The 17,384-nt window shown below is 36.1% G+C and overlaps 1 protein-coding gene across 6 annotated transcripts in view; it reads left to right on the forward strand.

The window, feature by feature from the left end:
• Positions 1–11,004, forward strand: part of ALKBH8 (alkB homolog 8, tRNA methyltransferase) — a 52,521-nt gene extending 41,517 nt beyond the window's left edge. For all 6 annotated transcript variants that reach the window (XM_044752700.2, XM_014860776.3, XM_014860777.3 and 3 more), the window contains 3 exons: positions 1,933–2,189; positions 8,907–9,056; positions 10,038–11,004. In XM_044752700.2, the coding sequence (XP_044608635.1) occupies positions 1,933–2,189; positions 8,907–9,056; positions 10,038–10,595 (965 nt within the window). In that variant the 3' untranslated portion in view covers positions 10,596–11,004. The remainder of the gene's footprint in view (positions 1–1,932; positions 2,190–8,906; positions 9,057–10,037) is intronic.
• The last annotated feature ends 6,380 nt before the right edge of the window (positions 11,005–17,384 follow it).

Here is a 17,384-nt window from a genome sequence, read left to right on the forward strand (position 1 = left end):
TGGATTCAATGAATAAAATCGTTTCTATTTTATAAATAATATTTTATAATGATAGTGATAGTAAGTTCCCTTTTATATCCTGGGGCTTTCAATTATGGGCAATATCCAGCAGTAGTTTTTGGATTTAGTCATAATCTTAAAAACATGTAAAATTAAAAACTCTTATTATATCTGCAGGATGTTATCCTGATAGAAAACTTGAAATCTCTACATTTGGTATCTTGATTTTAGTGAAACTTAAAACAAGTTTTTGCTTCTTTTGCTAAAAGTGTTATTGAGGCCTTAAAACATTTAGTTTTCTTGATCAATTAAAAAATGTTTATTTAGTGTTTGAAAAGTGTTTAACACTGCCAGTGGCTTTACAAGGTATAGAAAAATACAGCATGGCTTCTGTTCTCAAGGAATTTGAAGTTGAAGAGACAAGCTCCAACTAAATGTAAGGGATGCTATAAGAATTAAATGTAATTAATATAAGGGATGCTATAAGAAGCTGATTGTGTATTCAGTGTACAGGTTTTTTTTTTTTTTTTAAGGTTAAGACCGTCTTTTGGATACTTTTTGTCAAATTTTGTGGGTTTTTAAGTGATAGGAGTTGCTCCTCCCTTTAGAAAATTTAGATGTTCGTAATTTCCAAGAGAATAAAATTTTACTAAATAGGATAATTATACTATATATTGTAATGTAATCATAATTCTGATTTAACCAACACGATGTAACCCATCTATTTTCACGTGTATGTTTTACCCCAAAGCTTGAGAAAGCTTGAGGCTTCAAGCTTTCTGGGGCTACCCTTTTCTTAAATGTCCACTTAAAATGTTTAGTGCTTTACTTCATACGTTAGTAGGGGCTACATATTCCCACTCCCATTCAGCTTTCTCAAGAAAGCTGGCATTCTTTAGGTATAGATATATGGAAAATTCCTGAAGCTATCAATGCTGTGGCCCAATTCTTTGCTGCCACATGATTTCTAATTATTGCTTTAGTCTTGTCTGTGGCATCTCGGGAAACACTACTCCTTCCTTTATTCTCTAGAATACTATCCGTAAAAAGATGTCGTGTGTCACAGACTTTGGCTGAAGACAAAGGGAAATTATAGCATAGCAGAGAACAAGCAAGGATTTAAAATGGCCACTAGACATTACTGCAGAAAACAGGGAACAACTTCAAAATTAATTTGAGATATTCTATTCTAAATTTCCTCTGTCATCTCCCTACTTGGTGGTGGTCTCCCGTTCCTCATTCTGTTGAAGGAGGCAACACAGTGTAGTCATTGAGAATGTGGGCTTTAGAGTCTCCACTGCCTGGGTTCAAATCCTGGCTCTATGACTCACTGTCTTTGTCACTTTGAGATCATTATTTAACGTCTGTGCTTCAGTTTCCTCTTCTGTAAAATGGGTGTAATAGTACCTATTTCATAGTGGTACTGTGAGAAGTGAGACAATGTATATAAACTGCTTCAGGTAGTGTTTATTAAATATTTGTGATTACTACCAAGTGATACCTTGCTTCCAGATCTTGTTATTCTTCTGAGAGTTCTGGGGTCCCCAGAATTTCTATCCCCTGTACCTGTCAAGAGAAAAAACCTAAAAACTCAGCTGAATTTCTCCTAGTTAGGCCCGGCCCATCAAGATGCTTTTCTGAATAAGACCCTTAATCCCGAGATGAAATAGCCATCTTCATTAGAAGGCAGATGCAGAATTGCAGTCATATTTTGTTTTAGGTGAATTTTTCCTCCTTCTTTTTATAGTAGAGCTCTCATACATGTAATTGGACTTGGTAGGTAATAGCTGTTCTTTTAACTGATAAATCAGAGCCTACTTACCCCTAGTCATCAAATTGGGATTGATTTGCTTTTTGTTTTAAGAAAACTTGATACCTCATGAATCATTTGGATAAAAATGCAAGGTTTATATTGCCTTCTTTTTTCCTTAGGTTACCCTTTGGTCTGTGACAGCCAGATGAAGGAGACTCCCTCATCATTTCCAGAGAGTGATAAAGAGGCCTCACAACTGGAGCGAGAATATGTCCATCAAGTTTATGAAGAGATTGCTGGGCACTTCAGCAGCACGAGACATACCCCTTGGCCACGCGTCGTGGAGTTTTTGAAAGCTTTGCCAAGTGGCTCATTAGTGGCTGATATTGGATGTGGAAATGGAAAGTATCTTGGTGTCAATAAGGAGTTATATATGGCAAGTAACTGTTGCTTCTGGCTTTGTTTTCAATGGTGGTTATCACTGTCTTTCTCATGATATAATGCTGCTTTTTTAGGTCATTGCAGAAAAGTTATAACCAACAGATTGAAAATTAATGAACACTCTCATTCTTTTTTATTCCTCTAGAATTTATGGGCATGCCATTGTTTGTAATTTTTTCTCTCCCTTTAGATTTTGCTGTCTGAGAAGATTATTTTATCAGTAAAACTACCTTATATTTATAAAACTCTTTACATAAAAAGGATTTTTGTAGAAACCATTTTCTTTGCTTAGATCCTCCTAAATATAAGAAAGGTAAGGTAGATATTTTCATCCATCTTTTATAAGTGAAGAAACTGAGGCTCACAGAGGTTATATTACTTCCCTGATAGCATATAACTAGGGGCCATAACTGGAACTTGAACCCATGCCTCTGACTCCAAGTCTAGTGTTCTTTTACTCATAGTAGGAAAACGTAGGTTACTGTTTATTGGTGTCTTACTGTTGAGGAAACTCAGACTCAAATAGATTAAAAACTTTGACTAAGAGTACAGTGCTAGACCCAGGATTTAAACCCACTTCTGTCCAATACCAAAGTTTCTATTTCTTGTTGCTATAATTCTCTTTTTTATGCGCCGCTTTTTTTTCTGCTGTGCTAGGAAGTCGGAAGTTCTCCCTGTGCTAGTACATTGTTCTAAATACTCATATCAACTCTCCTCTGTGAGGACTGGAGCTCCCCTTTCTCAAGGTTAGGGCAGGAAGGACTAGAGTAAGGGAGGGAGGGAGGGAGAATGAGAGCAGTCCATGTGTATGGGCTATTGTAGTATGTCAGGTTGCTTATAATCTATTTTTTGGCTCATCCTAGACGTTGTGCACCTACATGAAGAAAGTTGCCACTGCAGTTGAGGAAAGGTAGAGTTCATGCATTTAGATAAAAGAATAGCTTTTCATCAAGATAAGACGTTAGTATTCATATATTGTCATCATGTTTACAATTAAATTTTAGTTTATAAAGAATAAAGTCTAGTGAGTTAAATTTGTTCATGTTAAAAAGGAAGAAACTTTTTGATGTGCCACTTAAAATCACAGTTCTAACCATTGTTCAAAACAATGTGATAGCTTCTGGGGTTTTAAGGTACTGTACAAAAATGTCCTCAGTAAGCTCTGCTTTTGCACTTTCTTGATAGTAACCCGTGTCTTTATCTAGTTAGGTATCATTTGTGACAGTGAAACTAGGTTGAAGTCAACTTCACTGACTTAGTCATAATGATAATATTTTCCTATTAGAATTAAGAAAAATGATTGCTTGATAAACAGGTAATTGAACCAAAAATCTGAAGAAAGCTGATTCAGGAAGGAATATATTTAGGATTGGAAAGTCGCAAGCACGCTCCCTGTTCTTTATCCGCATTCGTTTTCTCAGCGCCAGTGTGCGTGTAGCCCTTCCTATCTGTCCTTCCCAGAGCCTCCTGCGTTGTCTGACCTCTAGGGAAGGCTTGGTAAGTGTTGGTTCGACGAATGAATAAAAACTGCTTGTCTGGTTGGAGTTCTGGTTTTCATTATTCCAAAAATGGAATTATGTATTAAAAAAGGGAAGCTTGCTTTTTGAAGCTGCTGAGGCTCCAACCTGGATAGAGAAAGGATTCTTGAGTGTATTTTGAGCAGCCATCTTTAAGCATGAAAATATGTGCATTTCTTGACCTTCATGAGGGGATGTGACCTGAGGCATTCATTCTGGGTATTCAAATGTAAGATAGTCTCAGAATCTAAAAAATTATTAATATCACTTTACATATGATTTTCTTAACAAAATGCATGTTTTAAATACAAGCTTGGGCTCTTATGGAAATAGTTTTATGAACTACTTTTCATTCCTGTAAGAAGTGTATGTAGGGAATCTGTTCTTATCTGATCTGGACTATGCCTGAGCTTGCTCTTCTCTTTAATTCACAGTTCCTGCATCCTGGCTAAGAACCGTTTCTTTTTCAGAGTTCTTCAATTACTCTTCATTTCTATCAGCTAGCTGCTGGCTTTATTTTCAGAGTTAAATTTTATAAGCAAAGATTTTAGACCTTCAAGAGACTTACTGCTTTTATAGATAATACCAATAATAGATGAGATGTATGTCCCAAAAGCTTGGCCTGGCTCATTCTCTGAGTGATTTTTCTGTGCATTGATCTCAGAGCACATTCAGTCCAAATGTGTTTCTTAGATAAATAATTACTAGCTACATGGTATGGACTTTCTTGGTTACTGTAAGTAGTTGAGATTGCATATGTAATAATAATGTCAGGAGTCTGTAAGACTTGAAGATCTGTCAATGTAGGCGTCTTTTGTACATTTCTGTTTTTGTTTGTCTTTTAACTGTTGACTACCCCAGTAAAGGAAAGGACAGAAAGGGAACTAATAAAGTCAAGCTCCTGCTGTGTGCTAAGTGCTGTGCTGTGTTTTCTCACATACATAGTGTGAGACTGATGCTACTCTCTCCCTTTTACAGTTCGGAAAACTGACGCTCAGTCGGGTTATGACATGCCAAAGGTTAAATGGTGTCAGGGCAAATATTAGAGCCTCATCTCCAACTCCAGAGTCCATACTCTATGGCACTCTGCTCACAAAGGCCTTAAAGGCCAGCTGTGGTGACAGAGAGCACAAGGCTGTAAAGTCAGACATGGCAGGAATCATGTCTGGTTTTTTGTCCACTTACTTGGCATGTAATAGAAGCTTATTAATTTTGTTTGTTTATTGAATGGTGAGGAGCAAATGTATGAATTCACTTTCAATTTCTTACATGAAAACCAGAATATATATAGAACTTGGTTCTGCAGCCTTGAAAGAAATGTGACAACCTCAAAATGGGTGGGCCTTAACTCAGATTAAGGTACCTTTAGGATACGTGGATTTCTCTTTGTATCTAGAATCCAAGACGAGAGTTTTTTTCCACCCCTTCTTCCATGTAGTGCTAATAATTAACATTTGCATAGCACTTTTATGGTTAGTGAAATATTCAATATACATTATTTCATTGATTTCCATATTAACCCTCAGAAGTAGGTATTTTCATGAGTAAACAGAGCCTCTGAGATGTTAAGTAGCGTTCCTAGGTTGTTCAGCTAGTTATTGCTGAAGCCAGAATTCAAATCGAGAGTTTAATATGCTCTTTTCACTGTACTTTACTGCCTTTGCCTTTCTCTGCACTTTAAACTGTAGATTGCCAGTCTGATTTTCCTATAATTGCATCTTTCCTTAATAGTTTTTAAAATGTTGTATTTTTTTTCTAATAGATTGGCACCTGAGCTAACAACTGTTGCCAATTTTCTTTTTGGTTTTTTTTGCCTTTTCTCCCCAAATCCCCCCAGTAGATAGTTGTATATTTTAGTTGTGGGAGCTTCTAGTTGTGGCATGTGGGACACCACCTCAACCCTGATTAGCAGTGCTATGTCCGCGCCCAGGATCCGAACCTGTGAAACACCGGCCTGCTGAAGTGGAGTGCGTGAACTTAACCACTCAGCCACGGGGCCGGCCCCTAAAATGTATATTTTTAAAAAGTAAAATAATATGGCTACAATTCAGAAAATGGATGAAAGGAAAGGTATTCTCCTGTAATCCTAATACTGGTTTATTAAACCAGTATATTGTGGGAAATATTCTTCCAGTGTTTTTCCTATAACATTTTTATGTGATGATGAATATGCATATAATTTGGTAACTCATTTCTATCCTTTAATATTTTCATTTTTATATGTAGCCTTATGTAATTCTTAAACTTTATAATATTGTAAGAGGTGGTTGTTACTTTGACACTTGGTTGTGTTCAGTTTGGCACTGTTATACTAACGCTGTAGTGAACATGTATGTTGAGAGACAATGTGGCAAGAAGGAAGAACATGGATGTTTGAAGTGAGAAAGACCCAGGTTTAAATCTCTGCTCCGCCAGTTAACTACTGTTCACCTCGGGGCAAATTACATATCTTCTTTGAGATGATGGTGTTCCCTTATCTGTAATATGGTGATAATAACACCTAACTCAAAGTGTGTTATAAGGGTTAAATACATTAATACGAAGAATCTGCTTTGCTACGTAGTGGGTACTCAGTAAAGGGCAATTTTATTAACCTGTTTAGCTTTTCCCATATTTTGGATTATTTTCTTAGGATAAATTTTTGGAAGAATAATTATTGGGTCAAAAGTTGTGAACATTTTTGTTTTTTTAAAAAATGGCTTGCCAAATTGCTTTTTTAAATTAGTTGAGCCAATTTATACTGTCATCAACACTTTATGAGAGTAGATTTTATCATACTGCTATCACTGTGGTGTATTTTTCTTTTAAAATATTTTTGATACTTTAATAGGAGAAAAATGGAACCTTGTTTTAGTTTGCACCTTTGATTACTAGGTTGAATATTTTTTAATTTTTACCTGTACTTCCAGAATTGCATATTTAATGCTTTGTTGAGAATTTAAAAAATTATGTAGAAGTGAAAGTATACATTTTAAGCCCAACCAATGTGTGTTTTTATGTCATTGATCTCCATCCAACACACAGAAATATGTAGCTTTACATGAGTCCTTTACTGGCTGTGAGTATTTATGCATAAGCTATTTTCTGTCCTGTTGTTGATATTGTGCAGCATTGTTTGGGAGAATTTCAAATATGTGGTGTTATCTTTGGTATAAAAACTTAAGGGAATTTAAAAATAGAAGGGGATGAGAAAAAAATAGTGATGTTTTGACGGTAGTATATGGAAGACTCAGGCAAAATAATTGACAAATGAAGGTACTGAGCCAGGCATGAGTCAGGTCTACACGAGACCTGGCGCTTTGTGACTGCAGTTGCCCTGCTCCGTTTCACTGCTGAAAAGGAGCGTTCTATACAAATAACCGTAAGGGCCTGGCAGGAAGAAGAGGGGAATTTTCTCTTGTTTTGTTTGGCTGCTTTTCTCCTTGTTCTGTTTTATCTGTGCTTCTCAGATAATAACTTTCCTCCTTTGAGTAACTATCAAGCTCTGTCTCTGGGGATTTGTTTTATACGCAAGTTGAATTTCTTCCTTTTTATGTTTAGCAAGATATAGCCGTGTGTCAGAATCCGGCATACTTGACACTTCTGATTCCGTGAACTGAATTTTATTGTAACAACAGCTGGCGAGCACAAAAATATAATATGCATATTATTTGGTAATATCTTGATATTGTAACTCTTGGCTTAGTGGCATAAAATGTTTGTGAAAATTAAGTAATAAGCCAGTTATGTGTCTTACACACATAAAGGGAGCAATTAATTTTGAATTGTGCCACTCTTGTTATTAATGGGTCCTTAGTACTTTTCCATCTTAAAATATGTCAAAGGGAAATTGCTATACTTTACCTCTAGCTTGGCACCTTTTATTATACCTCCGAAATTAATGCAGCTTGGGATAGAATATAGAAACTGTTTAATCCCAATTAGAAATTGAGCAAATTCATACTAAGTATGACTAGCATGGCTGTATAATTTAACTCGGTAAGAATTGTTTTGACATGAAGATTCGTATTCTTTATTCTCAGATGGACTGAGGGAACCCTAATGATCAATGCTCATTCTATCAAAAATTCAAATGAGTAAATATAAGCTTGAGGTGGCTACTTCTCTTTGATGAAATCTACTTATACATTTCTTTTCTCTATTGTAGAGATTAGGTTAAGAAGAAATATCTGAGGATAATTATTAATTAGTGATTTAACACATCTTAAATGTTAAATTTAGGATATTTAATATTTCTCCCCCTCCCATTCCACTCTTAATTTACATGTGCACATTGCTCGTGCTCTCTCTCTGTCTCTCTCCATATATATGATATTTTTAGATCTAAACAGCAAAACCGTGTACAAAAACAACAAAAACGAAACTAGAGAGAAGATAGGCAGTCCTAGCCCCCAGACTGTTCCCACAGAACTGGACACACGCGTAAGGCACGTTAGGCCTCACCTGCTTGGGGAAATGAAAGGATGCTGCTTGCTGCCTTCAGTGCTGCCATTCCCATTGCATGGTTTGGCTATACTAAAAGGTTTAATTAAATAGCATTTCACAAATTTCGAATTCAGCACTTTATTCTTGATGTATATTGGTTAGGTGTTTAGCAGAACAAGACTCAATAGCTTTAAAAAATGAAATAAATTATTTAACTTTTTAATTTTTTTGGAATTTTATTTTCTGATTGTACAAGTAATACATATTGAAGAGTATAAAGAAGCAGGAAAAAAGATCAGCCATCCTCCTGCTCTCTTGGCCAGCACAGTATGGTTTATACAGTAATGAGAGATGCCTTAGATCCTCTTATTTAGAGCTCCCCCTGAAAGAATAAACATCTATATTTATGGGATAATTTCCATTTTTAAATGTGTGATATTACAAAAAGATCTAGATTCTGAATGGTGATCGATTAGATGCCGATTAGGACCTCCCATTTCCACCACTGTCATTTTTATTCAAGTCATTTTGTTTCCATTCATTAATTTGAGTTCTGTTTGATACCTATTAAGGTAATAAATGCTGCCCTGTGAATTATATATTCCGACTTTGTACTGGTTGTAAGAACTGATAATATCGTGATCTTAAACCATTTCACAATGAATATAAAATCTGTCTAATAACTTTATGGTAAGGATTAAACCCATTGGTCTTCATTTCCCATGACATTTAAACAAGATGTTATGAAATTCTTTCACTCTCTATTATAGATTGGTTGTGATCGTAGCCAAAACCTTGTGGACATTTGTAGAGAGAGGCAGTTTGAGGCCTTTGTCTGTGATGCGCTGGCAGTACCAATCCACAGTGGGTCTTGTGATGCCTGCATCTCTATTGCTGTTATTCACCATTTTGCCACAGCAGTAAGTATTGTCTTTCTCCCTCTCAGAACTTGTAACTAATGCGGCAGGAAGTGTTCCTGGATTTTACTGATTTGGGACCTATTTTAGCTTTTCTTTTCTTTCCATTCTCTTTTCTTGTTGTCATTTAATTTGCCCCATTTGTTAAGAAAGCACGTGGAATGGAGATGAACTGCATAGGAGTTGTGCTACTTAAACAGAGGCCTGTTGGGACGGTCTGCTTTTATTGTTGCGAGTTCCTGCCTTTTTCCTATGCTGAGTCTTACTCATCTTTAAATGCCTTCTTCAAATCCCAGAGTCACAGAATTTTAGCTGTAAAAGACTTTAGGGGATCATCAGCTGTGGGCCTCTTGATACACTCTCTCCTCAGCCTTTGAGCCCTTTCTCTATTTCGCTTTCTCAGCTTTCTCAGTTCTCACTCTCATCCATGACGTCTGAGTCTCACTTCCTTCCTGTTCTGTTTTTCCTCTGTTCCTATTCTTTTTTCAAAACTCGACATATTTATCTGTCACTGATGCTTTTAATTAGTCACGTATGTTCCTAATTTTAAAATAATTGAATTTAATATTTTACATTTTCTTATAGGAAAAATAATCTTATTTTTCCTGGGTGTCAGTGGTTTCTTCCCCAATCTTAGCAATAACTTTATAGATTACCCCTTGCCGGAGTCACTGGCAGTCTCAGTAAACCTTCAGACTCTAACTGAATTCAAAACAGAACAGAATGGAAAACCTCTCTGCCTCTATTTTATTAACAGAAATAAAAATTTCCTTTCTCCTGTTTCTTCAACACTTTTTTTCCCTTTAATCAAAAACATAATTCACCTTCCCTTTTTTTTTCTTTTTCGCTTTATGTAACATATATTCTTAGATTTTTTTGGGCTGTTCATCTTAATTGAAAACAGTCCCGTAGTCAATTATATTTCCCTTATATCCTATCTGTATCTCCTCCTGGTTGATAAATGGCAATATTTTTTTTTACTAGGCGCGTAGAGTGGCAGCTATCCAAGAACTTGTTCGACTCCTGAGACCTGGTGGGAAGGCGCTCATTTATGTCTGGGCAATGGAACAAGAATATAATAATAAGAAATCCAAGTATCTCAGAGAAAACAGAGTTAGCCAAGGAAAGAAAGAGGAGATCAACAGTGATACATCAGTGCAAGAGTTGCTTGTGGAGCAAATGCCTGTTGTGGGCAACCAGGATTCAGCCTGTTCTGTCCCTTCCACTAATGATTTTCAGAAGGGAGGATGTGATTCGAGGAAAGTTACTGATTCCAAGCTGCCTGTTCACACTAACAGGACATCTTTTCATTCTCAAGACTTACTGGTTCCCTGGCACCTAAAGGGAAACCCTGGTAAAATCCAACTTGTTGAGCCGTTTGGTCCGGTAGGATCCCATGACCCAAGTCCTGTGTTTCATCGTTACTACCACGTGTTCTGTGCGGGAGAACTGGAAGCTGCCTGCCAAACCTTGAGTAACGTCAGCGTTCTGCAAAGCTACTACGATCAGGGCAACTGGTGTGTGATTCTTCAAAAGGTCTGAGTATCTCTATGAACGTATCACATACAGGGAAGAAATGCTCAGCTTTTTTTTAAAAAAGAAGACTAAATTAACTGTCTTTTTAGTTAAAGAGAAAACTTGTGGAAAAGTACCAAAAGAATGCGCCTGAGACAAATTTGGAAGTAGAGATTAGTTAGGAAATGTTCAGGCTGCTACTGTTGCTGACCTCATTTTATCCAGAAATGTAGGCTTCTCCTGTGGGGAGGAACAGCGATGGTTTTTAAAAGTGATTGAAGTAGTTTGTGAAGTATTTGGGATCCTGGGGTAAGAGTACAGCATTTTGAAGATATACTTTTGTTATAAAATGTTACTAAAGGAACTAAATCATGTAGAATCTTAGTGAATTGATGATATGACATTTTAATAAAGAAAATATTCCTGTTTAGTAGAATATTGTCTGAAATTTTGTCTGTGATTGTTAGCTCTGTAAAATTATAGACGATAACCACTCTATCACCACACCTTACTAGCACAGGGCTTGATTCATAGCAGGTGCTCAGTAAAATTTGAGTTAGTCAGATGATACCCATATGTTAGTAGGAGCTTCATCCAACAAATACTTATTGAAGCCCTACTGTGTACCAGTTACTATTTTAAGTACTGGGAGGGGAGCAGGGAACAAGAAAGAACAAAGCCCTTGCTCTCATGGAGCTTATATTCTAGAAGGGAAAACAGACAATAAGCAAATAAATAAATAGATACTGTGTGCCAGATAGTGATAAATGCCATGGGAAAAACATAAAACAGAAGGGAGTTTTCACTTGGGAACAAGAGATCATTTTTTCCTTTCCTTCTCCCCACAGCACCCCAATATGTAGTTGTATACTCTAGTTGTAGGTCCTTCTGGTTGCGCAGTGTGGGACACCACCTCAGCATGGCCTGATGAATGGTGCCATGTCCACGCCTAGGATCTGAACCAGTGAAACCCTGGGCCACAGAAGCAGAGCACGTGAACTCAACCACTTGGCCACAGGGCCGGCCCCCAAGAGATTATTTTTAAAGGGATGAAATAACCACTAATCCTGACTGAAGTTTATTACCAAGAGTTAATTGATATTTCTAATGCATTGATCTAGGTGCTAAAGGCAACCCAAATATGCTCTTTTAACTCCTTTATTTATTTTTTCGCTGAGGAAGATTAGCTGTGAGCTAACATCTGCTGCCAATCTTCCTCTTCTTTTGCTTGAGGAATATTAGCCCTTAGCTAACATCTGTGCCAGTCTTCTTCCACTTTATATGTTGGTCGCCACCACAGCATGGATGACGCATGGTGTAGGTCCACACCCAGAATCTGGACCTGTGAGCCTGGGCTGCTGAAGTGGAGTGTGCTGAATTTAATCGCTGTGGCATGAGGCCAGCCTCTTAACTCCTTTGTTTAAAGAGCAAAAATTAGACTTGTCGGTTAGACCTAGTTATGCCCTGATAGTCAAAGCAATGGTGTCATTATTGGGTATTTCTTGTTCATTCAGAGTTTGTTCTAGTCGAAGTGCAATCGGGTTGTTTCTTACCTACAAATATTTCATTTACCCAGTTAACTTACCACTTAGATCAAGTTTCCAGGAGGAACAAAGGTAGAAGGTTAACCATAGGTAAAATTAGCATGCTGAAGGGAAAGATTTAAAAAAAACAAAAAACAAAAAACTTTACTCCCAGCATGCATTGCTTTTGTAGTAGTAGTACTTAAGACTACTTAAAGGAAAATTGATTTCTGTGAATGATGGCTGCCTAGACAATTATTACTAAATGTTAGTGATGCTTATCTTCAAGCATCAAGCTTGCAGAAACCTGCAGTGATCAATAATAGGTCTTAGATGAGATACTGATTACTTTTGTCATGGAATTTCACAACAAGATTATAATTGTTCCCTCCAGATCAATTTATAAGTTTTATGATACGGGAGGAAAGAATATAGGGCTAAAAAATAGTTTTATTTCTGATACAAATTCCGGGGCTTTACATCACAATTTGAAGTTCGACTCATGCTAATCCATTTTAAAATCTAGATGAAGTAGATGATTTTTTAGGAAGATGAAAATACCAAAATTAACTCAAGAAGAGATAGAAAATGGATGATGTTGAAAAGCATAAGAATTCAGAACTTGGCTCTTGAATCAGATTTCCTGAAGTTGCATTCTTGATCTGCCATTTTCTTAGCTGTGGGACTTTGGGCAAATTCCTTAACTTTTCTATGCTTCAGTTTTCTTAACTGTAAAATTAGAAAGGTAGTTATGAAAATTAACTGAAACAATACTTGTAGAACTCTTAGAATAGTATAAAAATATAGTATGCATTTGGGAAATGTTTATTATTACTACTCCCAAAGAAGGCCCACAAGAGTTTTAGGTATTGAGTTATGTCAAATCTGATTTGTTAAGTGTGTAATAAAATCTCTACTTTTACTGATTTTTTTTGTTTGCTTGTTCTTATCAGTTGTGACAGATGCATCAAAACCTCCCACTATGATTGTGAATTTCTCTGCTTTTCCTTCTAGGTCTGTTAATAATAATAGTGCAAAACTGGAAAAACTTCAAATGTCCATCAACCGAATGAGTAAATTATGGTCAGTTCATACAATATGTTACTACACAAGCAATGAAAGAGAATAAACTATACTTACAAGCTACATTATGAATGAATCTTGGAAACAATGCTGAGTAAAAGAAGCCATACACAAAATAATAGCATATGATTTCTGCAGAGTTCAGGTGTCTTTGAGACCACCCTCACTTCTGACACCAGCTACAAAATTCAGGGATCCCCAACACCACCCTTAAGTTTTGTTGCCAACTGCAAATTCAGGGGTTCCTAAGAGCATCCTCAAGTTTGATAATTTGCTAGAAGGGCTCATAGAACTCACTGAAACTGTTATACTCATGGTCACAGTTTATTACAGCAGAAGGATACAGATTAAAATCAGCCAAGGGAACTTCGGTGCATGGTGCCAAGTCCAGGAGAGTTCTATACATGGAGCTTTCAGTTGTCCTCTCCCAGTGGAATTGTGGGAAGAGCTGACTTTTCCCAGCAACAGTGTATGACAGTACACATGGAGTGTTGCCAACCAGGGAAGCTCACCTGAGTCTTGGTGTTCAGAGTTTTTATTGGGGCTCATTCATATAGACATGGTTGGCCATCCATGTGGCTGACCTTTAGTCTCCAGCCCCTATGGAGGTCAAGTTGATACCACTTGGCATAAGGGCCCCAGGTAAACAGACACTTATCAGGCGGGACATTCCCAGGGCTTTGAGATCACCTCCCAGGAGCCTAGGGCAAAGGCAAGAACTTGCTCTGGATAAGGTTAACTCTACTACACAATCTCTTTTAGGTGAAAGTTCAAAAACAAGCAATATCAGGTTATACTTGTACAAGGCTAGATCACAGTAAACTTTTGAAAGGAGGGAATGAGTGGGCTTTCTAGGGGGTTCACAATGTTCTCTTTCTCTGGGTGGTATTTACTCGGGTGTTTGCTTTGTGATAATTCACTGAGCTCTACACTTAGAATTTGATTACCTTTGTGTGTGTGTAGTATAAATTTCAAAATTTAAAACAATTTGTAAAAGAAAGTTCTAAAATAACACAGCTAAATGTTTTAAATATATTTTTATATCAGCTTTAATGAGATATAATTTATATATAACATTTGCCAATTTTAAGTGTGGAATTTGATGAGTTTTGATGAAAGCATGTAGTCATGTAGTCATCATCACAGTCAAGATAGAGAACATTTCCATCACCCTAGAAAGTTCCCCCACTGCCCCTTTGCAGCCAACTCCCTCCTATTATGGCCAAGACTGATCTTCTTTCTATTGCTATACTTTTGCTTTTTCTAGAATTTTATATAAATGGAATCATACACTTTTTAGACTTTTCTGTCTCTTTTGTTTCACGCAAGACAATACTTTTGAGATTCATCTATGTTCTTGCATATATCAATAGTTTGTTCTTTTTTATTGCTGTGTAGTATTCTGTTGTATAGATACATCACAATCTGTTTATCCATTCACCAGATGATAGACACTTGGGTTATTTCCAGTTTAAAACTAATAATTTTTTTAAAAAGCTGCTATGCACATTTAGAAACACATCTTTGTGTCTACATATGTTTTCATTTCTCTTGGGTAAGTACCTCAGTGTCGAATTGCTGGGTCATATGGTAAATGTATGTTTAACTTTTTAAGACAGTAACACACTGTTTTCCAAAGTGTCTGTACCAGTTTGCATTCCCATCAGTGATGCTTGATCGTTCCAGTTACTCCACATCTTCGCCAATACTTGGTATCATCAGTCTTTTTAATATTAGCCATTCTAGTGTGTGTGTAATGGTATCTTTCTATATTTTTAATTTGCATTTCCCTAAACACAAGTGATTTGGAGCATTTTTATGTATACTTATTTGCTATTTATATATATATTCACTGGTGAAGTGTTGGTTCAAATCTTTTGCTAATTTTAAAAAATAAGTTGTTTGTCTTTTTAATGTTATACAAGTTATATACATTCTAGATAAAAGTGCTTTATCGTATTTATGTTTTACAAGTATTTTCTCCCAGTCTGTGGCTTGCCTTTTTATTTTCTTAGCAATGTCTTTTGAAGAGCCAACGTTTTAAATTTTGATGAAGTCCAGTTTATCAGTTACTTTTTAATTTTATAGATTGTACTTTTTGTGTCCTAGTTAAGAAATTTTTGTCTAACCCAAATTACTAAGATTATCTAGAAGTTTTATAGTTTTAGCCATTACCTTTAGGTCTATGATCCATTTCAAATTAATTTTTGTGTGTGATGTATTGTGAGGGTTGGCCTTTTTTTTTTTTTTTTTTTGGTGAGGAAGATTGGCCCTGAGGTTGGCTCATTTTTTGCATGTGGCTATCTAGTTGTTCCAGCATCATTTTAAAAAGATTCTTTCCCAAATGAATTTCTTGACATTTTTGTGGAAAATCAATTAGCTATGTATATGTGGATATATTTCTGCATAGTTTTGTTGATCTATGTGTCTGTTTTTATTCCAATACCACACTGTTTGGGTTTTTGTATCTTAATAATAAGTCTTGGAATTAGGTAGTGTAAGGTCTCCAACTTTGTTCTTTTGTGCACTTAATAACAGCTTCAAAAATACATGAAGCAAAAACTGATATAACTGCAGGGAAAGTAGACAAATCCACAATTATAGTTGGCGATTTCAATGATTGATAGGCCAAGTACATAGAACATCAGTAATGATATAGCCGACTTGAATAACACAAGTCAACCAACGAAACCTTATTGACATTTATAGAACATTCCAGCCAACAAGAGCAGAATACACATTCTCATCAAGTACATGAGGAACATTTACTGAGAATGACCATCTTCTGGGTCATAAAACCAAGACTCAATGTATTTAAAAGGATTAAAGTCATACAAAATATGCTCTCTGGCCACAATGAAATTAAATTAGAAATTGGTAACAGATCTCTGAAAAAATCCTCAATAATTTTGAATCTAACCTGTAGACTTAGGAAGAATTCAAAAGGGAAAATAAAAAGTATTTTAAACTGCATGAAAATGAAAACACAACATATCAAAATTTGTGCAGAAAAGAATTCACATCTCAGGCCTCATATTGCTATCCTTAGAAAGACTTTGCATGCTTAGCCTTTGGCTGGTGTCTGGGAAGGTGGATTTCTGCAGCATTGCCACCACCCTAATTGATAAGAGTGGCTCAGTGTGCCTAAAGTGTTGATGCAGACATTATAGTTTATGCTGAACCCTGCTTTCCTTCTGGCGGTCTGGAATTTGGGTACATGCCAGGCAGAGGTGCCTACATGGTTAGCCCTCATTAAATGTGGGCATTGAATTTCTAACCAGCTTCTCTGGTTTGCAACATTTCACACTTTTTGTTCTAACTTCTTGCTGGGGGAATTAGGCATGTCCTGTGTGACTCCACTGGGAGAGGACTCCGAGTGTTTGCTGAGTTCTGTGTGTCCTCCTAGCGAACCATTAAACCTAGTGTGTGGACCTGGGGACTCCCAACATACTGCCGAAGCAGTACCTAGGGGAAATTTATAGCACTAATTGCCTATATTAGAAAAAAAGAAAGGTCTCAAATCCAAGAACCTCAATCTTTTTCTTAAGATAGTAGAAAAAGAAGAGCAAATGAAATGCAAAGTAAGCAGAAGAAAAGAAACAATAAAGATCAGAGCAGAAATAAATGAAATAGAAAACAACAAAAAAGAAAAATCAGTGAAACCAAAAGCATTTTCTTGGAGAAGATTAATAAAATTGATAAACTTCTAGTCAGACTGAGTTGCCCAGGGAGATAATTCTCTGACTTTTATAATTGCAAAATTCAATCAATAAAACATAATGAAGATAGATTCTCATGTACCCACTTTTCAAGACTAACACTTGATTGAAAAGGTTTATTATTCAATTAACAAAGATTTTTTCAAAAATGTTTGCAGTAGGATTACTTCTAATGACAAACCAATTTAATTATGCAATTTTTCTATAATTTATTGAGGAAAATAAGGTACCGTTTATATATTAAACAAATGTCATCTTAAGCAGTTCCTAAACATAACTTTGAATATTGTGTTTGAGAATTTGAGATTCCAGATAAAGCAAGTAAGCCAAGTTGACTGACTAAGGATAAAAATTCTTAAAATGTATTTATTCTTTTTGCTACTTTGAATATTTCTCTATTCCCTGACATTTTAAAAAGAAAATTAAGACAAATTTTTTCTTTGCATCATTTCCTTCATTGCTTGCTTTTCTGCTTTGAAATAGCAACCTTG

The sequence above is a fragment of the Equus asinus genome, chromosome 20, assembly GCF_041296235.1.
Source record: "Equus asinus isolate D_3611 breed Donkey chromosome 20, EquAss-T2T_v2, whole genome shotgun sequence".
Taxonomy (NCBI): domain Eukaryota; kingdom Metazoa; phylum Chordata; class Mammalia; order Perissodactyla; family Equidae; genus Equus; species Equus asinus.